The 13,373-nt window shown below is 38.3% G+C and overlaps 1 protein-coding gene across 3 annotated transcripts in view; it reads right to left on the bottom strand.

Moving 5' to 3' along the window:
* SNRPF (small nuclear ribonucleoprotein polypeptide F) overlaps positions 1 to 13,373 on the bottom strand; it is a 222,400-nt gene that overhangs the window by 5,870 nt on the left and 203,157 nt on the right. For 2 of the 3 annotated variants that reach the window (XR_010383163.1, XR_010383164.1), the window contains exons 6-7: positions 2,042 to 2,252; positions 1,668 to 1,845 (exon numbers count right to left, since the gene is read on the bottom strand). Coding sequence is in view for 1 of the 3 variants with exons in the window: in XM_010989971.3 (XP_010988273.1) it covers positions 1,668 to 1,670 (3 nt within the window). In the remaining 2 variants the exon portion in view is untranslated. Of the gene's footprint in view, positions 1 to 1,667; positions 1,846 to 2,041; positions 2,253 to 13,373 lie in introns of those variants that run through there. The other variant, XM_010989971.3, reaches the window with a different exon arrangement.

The raw sequence follows: 13,373 nt of genomic DNA, 5'->3' as shown, positions 1-13,373 counted from the left end.
TTTAATCTTCACTCCATTAAGACTCACAAAAAGTATTCACTGTTCACTTAAGAAACACTGAAAACCTACTATACATCACTCACTGTTCCAGGCTATAAAGAAACAAAGGTAAAGGCAGTTTTTAAAAAAACAAACAACCTCCCCCCAAAAAAACCCTGTCCTCAAAAAGCCCCCAGTGCAAGAGGGAGGGTCAAAACATACACAAATAGACAATTATTTTCCAATGTAGTAACAGGAGATGTGCTACAAGAGTACCAAACAATCCAGGGTTAAGAGAAAAGGAAGAGTTGCCCAAAGTAATGCCTTTGTTTTAAAGGATGAGAAGTATTTCCAGAGGGAAAAGGGCTGTTCTAGGCAGAGGAGGCTACCTACGTAAAAGCAGGAAAGAGTGAATTAACAAGGTGATCTCAGGGACACATAAGTTAGTTTTGTATGAGGTTATAGAAGGAGGAAGGGGCAGATCACGCTTGACAGTACTTCATTTTGAATTCCAGGAGTTAGGACTGAGTTTTACTTGACTTAGCAGTGTCTCTTACATATGGGCAACCATTTAATGGTTGCTTGTTCAGGAAACCGATAGTATCCCCAGTGAATTCAGACTTTTTTTCCTTCCCTCATCTGTTCACGTCATCCCAAAGAAAGGATCCAAGAACTTGGCTATTAAACCCCTCTAAGATAAGCATATTTAGAACAATCTCAAATATGTCTCTAGTTTTCACTTTTGTCTTTTTCCAACTTACTAGCCACACTGAAAGTATTATTTTATCATGCCCTATCTCTGCTTAAAATCTTTTGATGGCTTCCAATTACACTTGGAGTAGAATCCAGACCTCCTTATATGGCCTAAGAGATCTTGCCCGACCATATTTCATTACCACTATTCTTGCAAGCAGTTATGGCTTTCTCTCAATTCCTCCAACTGGCCAGTCCTTCTTTCCTTAGGCCCTATGTTCATGTTCCCTGTGTTTCTTGTACACACTCTTCTTTCTGCTCTTTAAAGGGCTATATTTCATATCGTTCACGTTTCTGGTTAAATCCCTCCTCCCAGGGATGCCACACTAACCACTCTTCTAATGTACCACGGCGCCCACTCACAACATCCTGTTTGCTTCCTTCTTAGCATTTAACATTACTGAAGTTACATATTCTTCGTTATTCGATTAATGTTTGTCTCCCACACAGATTCAGTTAACCTAGAGCAGGGTCCGCATCAGTACTTTTCACCTTATATTCCTAGCGCCTAGAACATTACCTGGCCCTAGCAGGTAGCAGGAGTTTTAATAAATATTTGCTAAACTAACAAATGAACGCTCAAAGTCTGGGCTGTGTATCCCAAAGGGCTGTGGGGCCTCCCAACATCACGGGATGAAAGCGGATTTTGGACTGTAATATGTGGGACGTGAAAAACCGCTTCATTTTTACCCTGAACCTGTGGCCCCAGGCAGCAAAAGTGCCTCAGGCTCGAGTTCAAAGAAAGAATAGGGGGAAGGGAGAGCATCGGAAGGAGGGCGCGCCTCAGAAACCCAGAAAGGGAGAAAGCGGCAGGCCGCCCGGCGCGCGGCGCCTCACGCGGATGAATGGGAAACGCGCGAACCAGGCCCGACGAGGCTGGTAACCCGCTCTCTTTCGCGCTCTCTAGCGACTCTGGCCGTTCTCTTTCTCCTTACCATCGCGATACTGATGCAGTAGTGGGCAAATGCTGCAGGCTATTCGCCGCCGACTCAGCTGTCGTTCGACCCTCCTAACTGGAGCAGCTGCCGTAGGTCGCCAGCCGCGGAGCTTCAAGAGAAATGGCCGCCAAATAGCAGCGTGACCTTTCACCTCCGACCACGGCTCTCTCGGCCTCTGTGATTGGACGGAAAGAGATGCGTGCTGATTGGAGAAGGTGGCTACGCCGTGTGTCCCGGCAACCAGCGGCGCTGCGCGCTTGCGCGCCTTCCTGTAAGCGCAAGGAGCTGTGGGAAACCTTCCGCCGCTCGGCCGCCACGGGAGGGTACCTGTTAGGCTGCTCAGGCAGTGAGGTCAGCCTGAGTTTGCTCACCTGCTTCGAGGGTTCGCTCTGTACCCTGTAGAGCGTGATTTCTCTCCAGCTTGGCTGATGGGTGTTTCCTTTGTTGTACATCTGTGAGAACGAGTTCGGAGCTCTCCAGTTTCTTCCTCACTTTCCTACAGATTCTATGCTTTGGTGGCTCCTCTGCCCAGGTCCTCTTCTATCTGACTGCTCTCTATTCTGTAATGCTCATTTTATCCCACTAAAAAGGAAGTAGGAAAAGCAAAACTAGATAGGTTAAGGGAGTTGAAACGCATCGAAGAGACTCAAGTACAGAGTATATTTCAGATGAGATCAGGTGGTGTCTAAAATACGGTGCGGTGGTCTTCCTGTACATCTTTTGCTTTTGCATTGCGAGCAGAGACCCGCTACAGTATTTATACTGTATTTATAATTCAGGACGTGAGGGATGTTTGCGCAATCACGATTAATCCTTCCAATGTAATGATATTGATCAGAATTTCACTTGTTTTTCTCGAGTACAGACTTTCACCTCAATGATCTGGAATGCTAAATGCAGTTATTGGAGAGTACACACCTTGTAGTACTGGGGTTTTTTAGTGGGCTTTTTTTGTTTGTTTGTTTTGGTTTGTTTTTGCGGCCCTAAGGAGATGAATTTGGAATTGAGATCTAAATGTTGCATGTTGAGGCATTCTGGAGTAGTGGGTAAGACTTTGGAAGGTGGAAGGTGAAAGGCCTCCAAAGCCTAAGATTTTTCCTTTACACAATGCTGGCTCTCCCTTAAATAAATAAATAAATAAATAAATAAATAAATAAAACCACAAATATAAATGCAAGAAGAGAAAGAATTTAGAAAGTTACTTTTGAAATTGATGAGCACTTCCTTTTATTTTCTTTATTCTCCTAATCTCAACATTTTTTTTCTATGATTATGGTCAGAATCAGTTATGACCAGAGTAGATTTAAGGAGTGAGGGGCAGGGAGGAAGGCAAGATTTGAGTGCCTCTGTCTGGTAGAAGTGTTATACATATTATGTCAAACCTAGGAGCTACGGTATTTTTGTCAAATGAAGAAATTAAGACTCAGAATATATTAATTTCCTCAATCATATAGCCACTACACCTAGGTTAGAATCCAAGTCTCTTTTCTACCATTGTAGAAAGAGAATCATACCTCAAAGGAAATCTGATACTGTGGTTAGGAGCCAAGTGTGCTCCAGTTCTTAAGTCGGCATTGATGAATCACTGAATTTTAAACTTAGGACAGAACCCTACAGATACCTAGACTAAACCTCTAATTTTGTAGATGATGACAGCGTGGTCATATCATGAATTAGAGATAGACCCAGAATAGTCTCTGTCTTTCTTTTGAGTTCTTTTCTCATTATATTAAGCTACACACTTTTTATCTTCTGCTTTATTCTACCATTGATTTGAAACTGTATTAAAAAAAACAGCACAAACAGAAGAAATAATGAAGTAATGAAGGATAAAAAGAAAATAATAGAACCAGGTATAAGATTAGAATTCATATCAGAAAAATGCAAATTAAAACTACAAGAGGTATTACCACACACCAGTCAGAATGACCATCATTTAAAAATCCACAAATGATAAATGCTGGAGAGGTTATGGAGAAAAGGGAACCCTCCTAAATTATTGGTGTGAATGTAGTTTGGTACAGCCTTTATGGAAAACAATATGGAGATTCCTTTAAAAATTAAAAATAGACTTACCATATGATCCAGCAATCCCACTCCTGGGCATATATCCAGAGGAACTCTAATTTGAAAAGATGCATGCACCCCAATGTTCATAGCAGCACTATTTACAATAGCCAAGACATGGAAACAACCTAAATGCCCATCGACAGACGAATGGATAAAGAAGATGTGGTGTATCTATATCTATAACTGTATCTATGTCTATATATCTATGATGGAATACTACTCAACCATTGAAGGGAGTAAAATAATGCTATCTGCAACAACACGGATGGACCTGGAGATTGTCATTCTAAGTGAAGTAAGCCAAAAAGAGAAAGAAAAATACCACATGATAATCACTTACATGTGGAATCTTTAAAAATGACACAAATGAACTTATTTACAAAATAGAAACAGACTCACGGACATAGAGAACAAGCTTGTTGTTACTGGGGTTGGGGGAAGAGGGGTGGTGGAGGGATAAATTGAGAGTTCAGATTTGCAGATACTAACTACTAAATATAAAATAGACAACAAGGTCCTACTCTATAGTACAGGGAACTATATTCAATACCTTGTAATAGCTTATAATGAAAAGAAATATGAAAAGGAATATATATATATGTATAACTGAACCACTATGCTATACACCAGAAACTAACAAAACATTGTAAACCGACTATACTTCAATTTAAAAGAAAGAAAAAAATTTAAGAAACAAGATTAGAATTCAGACATCTACACTATATTGCCTTATGCCTTGACTAGAGATGAGCTACACATTTGTATAGAGTCCTAACAAAGAGAGAAATATGATTGGTTACATGATATAGTTTCTATAATATTTTTTAAAAATCACTCAGGAAAAGCAGTTGTTTCTATTACACTGATCAAAGAGAAATTCCTCCATGGTGTCACACCCATGATCCCTGTAAAATGGACGCTGAGTAAAAATTTTCAGTGTGAATGATTTATTGGCAGGCACAATCCCAAGGCAGTAAGAGTGAAGCTACAAGGCAAGACAGGGAGGAATGAAAACAAAATGCCAGGTTTTACATTACCAAGCTGGCCACTGCCCCTTCACAGAAAACAGCCAGTTGCTTGGCCACATAGAGCATCTCTGGACAGGCTTAACTCCTTGACACCAAGGGTTGTGGCACCTGGGCGTAGCTGAGGAAATCAGGTCCCAGGCCTTACAGCTTAGCATGGTTGGAGGAGCCTCAGGTGGATGAACCTGGGACCCCATGGAGTAGTCAGTCCCAGCCGAGGCAGGACCCGGGAGACAGGTGAGACTGAGAAAATCTGAGTGGACATAACATTTATTCATATACACAAGGTCAGATAAAAATGGCAGTATGTAAGATAGCAGAAGATGTCACCGAAAACATCATTGTAGTATATTTACTAGCACATATTATAGGATTGCTAACTAATTACAAAGGGAAAAAAATAACTTTATTGTGAAGAAACCTGGCAGGCACCACCTTAATCCAATGATTATATGACCATTGTTAACAACAGAACAAATCAAAATTGTATGCTACTTAGTACGATGCAATGAGAAGATGCATTTCTGTGGTATTCTTACCAAAGGTACATAATCTGAATCTAATAATCAGGAAATACCAGTCAAACCAGATTGAGGAACTTTTTGCCAAATAACTGGCCTGTGTTCAAGAGTATCCATGTCACAGACATCTCTGAGATAAATTGCTGAGAAAATCTTGGCACAGAATAAGTTATATGACATTCTACCTCCGCATGAAAAAAAAGAGAGAGGGGATAACACTGTGTCCATTTGCATATATATCAATATATAGGAGGAGTCCTATGATACTAAGAACACTGGTTACTTATAGATGTGGTAGGAACTGAACTGAAAGCAAAGATAGGCTTTTCACTGTATACATTTTTAAAAATTTTCTTTTTATTAATGTGAAATTTGTATAACATAAAATTAACATACAACTCAGTGGCATCTAGTACTTTCACAGTGTTGTTGCAACCACCACCTCTATGTAGTTCCAAAACTTTTAAATCACACAAAAGAAAATCCTGTACTTACTAAGCAGTCACTCCTTTTTCCCCCTCCCCCTAGCCCCTGGCAACCACCAACCTGCTTTCTGCCTCTGCTTTTTTTTACCTGTTTTGGATGTTTCATGTAAATGGAATTATACAATATGTGGCCTTTGATGCCTGACTTCCTTCATTTAGCATAATATTTTGAGGTTCATCCACATTGTAGCATGTAACAGTACTTCATTCCTTTAATGGCTGAGTAATATTCATATCTATTTATCTATATATCTCACATTTTGTTTATCCATGTTTTTGTTGATGGACATTTGAGTTGTTTTCACCTTAAGCTATTGTGAATAGTGCTGCTATGAACATTCATGTACAAGTATTTGTTTGAGTATCTGTTTTCATTTCTTTGGATACATCCCTAAGAGTCGAATTGCTGGGTCATATGGTTCAACTATGTTTAACTTTTTGAGGAACTACCAAACTGTTTTCCACAATGCCTGCACCATTTTATATTCCCACTAGCAATGTATGAGAGTTCCAATTTCTCCACATTCTCACCAACACTTATTTATCATTAAAAAATATTACAGTCATCCTAGTAAACCTAATAATAATAATAAACCATCTCCTTGTGGTTTTGATTTGCATTTCCCTAATGACTAATGTTGTCGAGCATCTTTTCATGTGCTTATTGGTCACTTGAATATCTTCTTTGGAGAAATGTCTGTTCAAGTCCTGTATACCTTTTTATGTGTTCTATTTTGGGATTTCTTGAATGCATTGCCTAATTTAAAATTCAACTAATTTTTCTAAATAAAAGGAAAAGCCACTTAACTATTCTGGGTTTCATTTTCTTCATTTACACAGTGAAGGGATTGGACTAGATCAGAGTTTTCAACCTCAGTACTACTGACATTTTGGGCCAGACACTTCTTGTTGTGGGTTCTGTCCTGTGTATTGTGGGATATATGTATTAGAGCAGGATCCCTGGCCTCTCCCAACTAAATGCCAGTTGCACCTACCCCTCCAAGTTGTAACAATCAAAAATGTCTCTAGACATTGCCCAGTGTACCCCTGGAGGGCACAACTGCCCCCTGTTGAAAACCAATGGATTATAAATACAAGCCACAGACTTGGATCACTTTGCAAATTACACATGTGTCTAATGGAAACTATATAAGACTGATTAAAACCTCATGCTTCTTTTCTTTTGATTAGAATAAAATCAGCTCAAAATACAAATACTGGTTGATTATCAGGGATCAGAAGCTCTGATTGGCATTTACATATGTATCTGATTTATACAAAGGGCAAAGAAAATTGTCAATAAATGATGTTACTTAATTTCATAAATCATAAATTCAATTTTGGGGGAGGGTAGATAATAAAAGCCTTTGGCAGTAAAAAGCCTAGGAACTCCTCAAGTAGATGGTCAGTATTAAATATTGACTTTACACTCAGTTATGTTCTTTGCCGTACTTCCACAGGGTGGCAGTGGTGAATTTTGAGTAAAACTTCTAATCCACACAGGCGCTTGAAAGTTATCTGTACAAATGGGGACTTCACTGTTCTCAGAACACAAACAAAACAAAATCAAACCTCATAGAACTTCTCCCACAGTCTCCTGTGCCATACAGTCTCCTCTCTCTTCCCTCATCCTCAAATATTTCCAGTGAATTGATTTTGAAAAATAAGCTTGTTATTTTGCCGTTTCATCTGTTAACCCACCTTGTTGCCAGAGGTGTCTCTAACCTCCCCTCCTCCAAAACAAAATGAAGTTCTGACATTCTACTCTACCTTTGTTGGGTCCCATAAAATGAACTCTTTGCCAAAATTTCTTTTCAGCTTTCTCTCTTTCCATTCTGTCCCACAAACCACAAGGCTCGCCTTTGAGTCACAGGCCCTGCTTTTTTACAACTCTGTGTACTTACACATGATATTCTCTTCATCTAGAAATCCCTTCTCCTGTTTGCTTTGCTTGGAAAATTCTTATCTTCATGATCCAGTTCAAATGGGCACTTTAGATCCGAAGATTTCTCTTAAATTTCCCCACATCCTTAGTTATTCTGTCACTTGGGCTCTACACCAACTATCCTGTTTTAACACTAACTATCCTCTATTTTAGAGAAAAAAATATTTTGTTCATTTGTTCATTTTGTTCATTTGTTGCCATTACATTTCATTCACTAGCCCATAATAGACTTCCTACTACGTAATAGAAACTTTCTTGAATGAATAATTGAATAACTCAATTGATAGACTTGGACTGGAAGAATTTGCACCAATTCAAACAGTCTAAAAACATATAGTAAAACCAAAAACAAAGAGAAGCAGGGTGTCCACACGCCTCACTTAGAATAATAGAATAAACTGAAAGCAGAATATTATAACTGGAATTATTTGCTTTTATGGAGGCAAGATGGTGTGATGATGGAGTCTTTATAACGTTATCTATTACTAAATTTACTAAGTGCGTGTGTTCTGTTAATGTATCTTTTGAAACTCTTACTAGATCTGACAAATTCTATTCACAGTAATTTAAGATGACACTGACAATTTCCTTTTTAATCTGTAATCCAGCGAATCTTCTTGTTCTGAACTGGTGTCCTTCTGTGTAAGTTCTCCCCTGCCCCAGAAATGGCAAAGGGATTCCAGTTGCTTAAGTAGCACTTATTGTCTGCACCACTAATTTGGCACTTACTGCCTACAGCTTTAAAAGTTTTCTTCATTTGTGTATATCATAATTCCCTGACTTCACTGTAAAATATTTAACAGTGGTGAGCATATTTAGATGCTTTTGTATTTCTTTGGTAATCTTGCTTGTCCTACACATCTATTGTTCACTTGTTTTTCTCTCTTTTACATTCTATTACAGACCATTGCTCAATATATTAAAGATAAGTCCCTGTATCTTTATTAATAGTTTATTTTTCACTCAAGTGAGGTCCAAAACAGGTGTTACTGATCAACATGTGGCTCTTCTCCAAGTGTTGACCTAGGAACCAAAATTCCTTCCTCAACACGTGGCTTCCAAGATCTCCCTCCTCATCCTCATCAATTCAAAAAGGGAAGGAGCGGCTAAGCTACTACGGCCTTTCTGACTTGAGTTCTTCATTTGTAAAGTGGGGCCAACAATATTCCTTGCCTTCTAAGGTTTGGGGGAACTAAAATAGTTAATACATTAAAAGACATCTTTTCCTCTTTGAAATTTTCATTCATTTATTCAACAAATACGTATTGTGTCACAATGTGCCAGTCATTATTCTAGGGGCTGTGGATGCCACTGTTCCAAAATGAAGGAACAATTTGGGGGAGAAACACACCAGAAAGTAAAGAAACAATTACAACTACTAGGTGCTAAAAGGAAATGAACTGGGAAAGGAGGTAGAGTAATGGTAGGGTAGTAATTGAAACCAACTTAGGTAAGGAAGTTCTATTTTGCCTAAATTTGTCTAAAGACCAGTTTTCCAAGTGAAAAATATACTGAAAACCACCAAATACATAAAACAGGTTTTTCAGACAGCTCACTGCAATGGTTTCATTGTCAATGAGTGGCAAGGGTAGAGGCAAAGCTCCAGTTTGCAAAACAGAAGATAGTAAACCCTTTTTGATGGAAAGTCCACCCTCAAGGAGTGCTAGGTATCCTCATATGAAATACACTCAAAATTTGTAATTAACTAAGCTGAACTGATAAATTCTTGGAGGAAAACAGCTGTGGCAATATGACTTTAATGAAACTTGTATATAATGAAACTTTCAAAAGCAATCAGTAACACAGCAAATGTGTGTTTAGTGAATTGATGTCCCTCTGGAATCAGAGAAGCCTTTTCTGAGGAGATGATATTTAACCTGAGACCAAAAATATGAGAAGGCATAAAAACTCTGTTAGTAATACTGGTACTACTCATATAGCACATATTACAGATTATCCTTCACTGTAGTATTTGTGTAGATGTATTTGACATCCTACTATAAAGTCCTTGGGTGCAAGGCAAACAAAAATTCAATTATTTGGTTACTGATAAATCTTGACTGTGGTGAGACAAATAAGAGTGTCTGCAGGACCATCCCTGTGGCTCTTTCTGAGTTGCTTGGCAATAAGCTTGCTGGGTTTGGTGGGTCCCTTGCCCTCCACAGAAGTTCCAAGTGCTAGCAGAGCTGGGCATCTGGTGGTCCCAGCACTGGTGTGGAAACAGCCCTGAGCAGCTGGCTTCCAAGCTCAGACCAGTTTTCCTCCACATGCTAGGTTCTTCTCACAAGGAGGGGGCAGGCAAGGTTGCCCTTCTGGAGCACAAAGCTTGAAGCATCTAGCCACACCAAGCCCACACATGTCTGTCCATGGGATGCTAGTTATGCTGCTGACCCTTCTGCCTGTGGGCTCCACCTGCACTGTGCGGCCCGAGTCCTTCACTCAATTCGATGACACCCAAGGTAGTGTTTCAGTTTGGCAATATCAAGTGAATGAATAAACATATTGGTAAAAATGACGGTTAACTCAGCTCTGATTTGGATTACCCCACAGGCATGCTATAGTATAGAATTATAGATGAGGAAAGCAATAAAACCTTGAAACAGCAGTCTTCATGCTTGTTTCTCTTCTTCAGAGAGCTCCACTGAAGATGCCACATTTGTTAAGCATAAGGTATCACTGCTCTTTCTAGTTGTAATTTAAACTTTATTCCTTTCTGGCAAGGGGAGGTAATTAGGTTTATTTATTTAATTATTTATTCATTTATTTAAATGGAGGTACTGGGGATTGAACCCAGGACCTTGTGCATGTTAAGCACGTGCTATACCACTGAGCTATACACTACCCCCTAGTTAATTTAGATTGATACCTTCAGAGAAGGAAAACTTTGCCAATGGTGACTATGTGGCTTTTTTTTTTTTTTTTGCTTCCACCTATAATAAATGAATTGTATATGCTTTTTCTAGCCCTTAGGACATTAATTACTTTCATGGAAGGGAAGTTAACTTTTTTTTAATAATTTCAAATTTATAGAAATGTTGCAAGCATAGCATATTAACTTTATTTTTCCTGAATCAATTGCTAGTAAGTGGCCAACATGATGCTCTATCATACCTAAATGCTGTAGCATAAATTTCCTACAAACAAGGAAAGAGAAGAATATAGTTGTCTAATACATTGCAGTATATATTTTAAGGATAGTCAAGAGTTTTGCCCATTTTATCTCCTAGGGAATCAGACATTTCAGCATTCAAAATTAATTCCTATGGATTAAAGCAAGCATGGTAAAACTTTATTTAGAGCAACTAATCAACAGAAAAAAATGTAAATTTAGAGTGATACCAAGTTTAAAAAATTTAGCTTTAGAAAAAAATATTTTAAGAAAGAGAAAACATTATAAATCAATGCAGCTCTTAATATTAAGTTTGTGGAAGATAAAATAAATATTAAGGAATATACTGATCATTTGTTATAGTCAGTTATTTCCTTTTTTTTTTCTCCCATCTTTTCCTTTTCCTTTTCTTCTCTCCCCTTTGATTCATTTTCTTCAACTAATGTCTGTGTATCACTGGCTCTGTTATAAGTTCTAGGGATACAGTGATTAACAAGTAGAGGCTTGGTTCCTGCCCACTTGGACCTAGCCAGACCTAGTTACCAAGAGGAAGAAGGAAAAACACTTTGAAGACAAAAAAAGGAAGGCAGCATAGAAAAATCTTGAACTATGAGGCACTAGAGGCAATAAGAAACATCTCTTATCTATTTTTTCCTACCTCTGTCCCAGTCAAGTTTTTCCTTGCTGTGTGCTATCTTCTTTCAGCTTCTTGTAAAACCCATTTACAATAACCATCAAAGGGTTCTACTGATATTATATCAAGTCAACCATTTACTTTATAATATTTTCCAAGGTGATCCTCAAAAACTTCTAGGAAAAGAGAAAATAGTGACTTTACAATAGAGAAACTTGGCCAACACTGCCTTAACTAAGTAAATGAAGTTTAAGATGATCAGTGATGTCTTGTTAATTTGCCAAATGTGTATTATCTCCTTTGCCAGTTAATGATGAGTGAGCCAACTTTGAAATCAAAGGAAGTTTTGTGCACGAAGGGACTTCTGAAAGTCTCGGGATTCTCTTAAGTATTATTTGCTTTCTTTTTAAACCCTCCCCTCATCCATCCCTGCTCTCTGCTGAGCACATTGTCTTCTCCACTTTGATTGTTTTTATTAAAATTATAGAATATTTCAAACATATAGAAAAAGTGGAGAAAATAATATGGCAACATGAAACACACTCCATCTCTGAGTTAAAACACTTTAGCATTTTGCCATATTTGTTTCCCACCCCGCCCCATACTCTTTCACATGTAGAAGTTTCATTTCTTCGTCTCATTCTACACCTCCTGACCAAAATGCCAGTGCTCCTCCTTTGAGAGGGACTGTAGGCTACGTACCTAAACCTGAAATTGGCTATGCCCATGTTCAACTTTTCTAGAACTTGTTCATCTTCAGCTTTTCCAGATATTACCAAACTGTTCTTCAAAGTGGATTGTATTAGTTAGGGTTCTCCAGAGAAACAGAACCAAGAAGTTATATGTGTATACACACACATGCACACACACACACATACACACACACAGATCATGTCATATATATAACATAGAGAGAGAGACGGAGAAAGACAGAGATTTTATGAAATTGGTTTAAAGATTGTGGGGGCTGACAAGTCCAAAATTTGTGGGCCAGGCCAGTAGATTAGAGATTCAGGTACGAGTTGATGTTGCAGTCATGGGCCTGAAATCTACAGAGCAGTTCAGAAAATATAGACAGGGCAACACTGGAGCAAAACTGCTTATTTGAGAAACCTCAGTCTTTGTTCTTAAGTTCTTCAACTGATTGGGTGAAGCCCACCCACATTAGACAGGGTAATTTGCTTTGCTCAAAGTCTACTGATTTTAATGCTAATCACACCTAAAAATATCCTTTCACAGCAACATCTAGGCTGATTTTTGACCAAGCAACCCAATACCATAATCTAGCCAAGATGACACATCAAATTAACCATCAGAGTGTTGTACCAATTTATACTCCTATTAGCACCATTAAAGTTCTTTTTTTAAAAACATTTTTATTGATTTATAATCATTTTACAATGTTGTGTCAAATTCCAGTGTTCAGCACAATTTTTCAGTTATGCATGAACATATATATATTCATTGTCACATTTTTTTCTCTGTGAGCTACCATAAGATTTTGTGTATATCTCCCTGTGCTATACAGTATAATCTTGTTTATCTATTCTACAATTTTGAAATACCGTCTATCCCTTCCCACCCTCAGCCCCCTTGGCAACCACAAGTTTGTATTCTATGTCTGTGAGTCTATTTCTGTTTTGTATTTACAGTTTTTTTGTTGTTGTTGTTGTTGTTTTTGTTTTTTAGATTCCACATATGAGCGATCTCATATGTTATTTTTCTTTCTCTTTCTGGCTTACTTCACTTAGAATGACATTCTCCAGGAGCATCCATGTTGCTGCTAATGGCGTTATGTTGTCGGTTTTTATGGACCATGAAAGTTCTTATTGCTTCACAGCATTAGCATCCTCCTTAGTGTGAACTGGCATCTCATTTTAATTTCTATTTCCTGGACTACTAGAAAATTGAGCA

This window comes from Camelus dromedarius, chromosome 11 (genome assembly GCF_036321535.1).
Source record: "Camelus dromedarius isolate mCamDro1 chromosome 11, mCamDro1.pat, whole genome shotgun sequence".
NCBI classification, from domain to species: Eukaryota; Metazoa; Chordata; class Mammalia; order Artiodactyla; family Camelidae; genus Camelus; species Camelus dromedarius.
The sequence above is the reverse complement of the archived record's forward strand: the minus strand, read 5'-3'. Positions and strand labels throughout refer to the sequence as shown.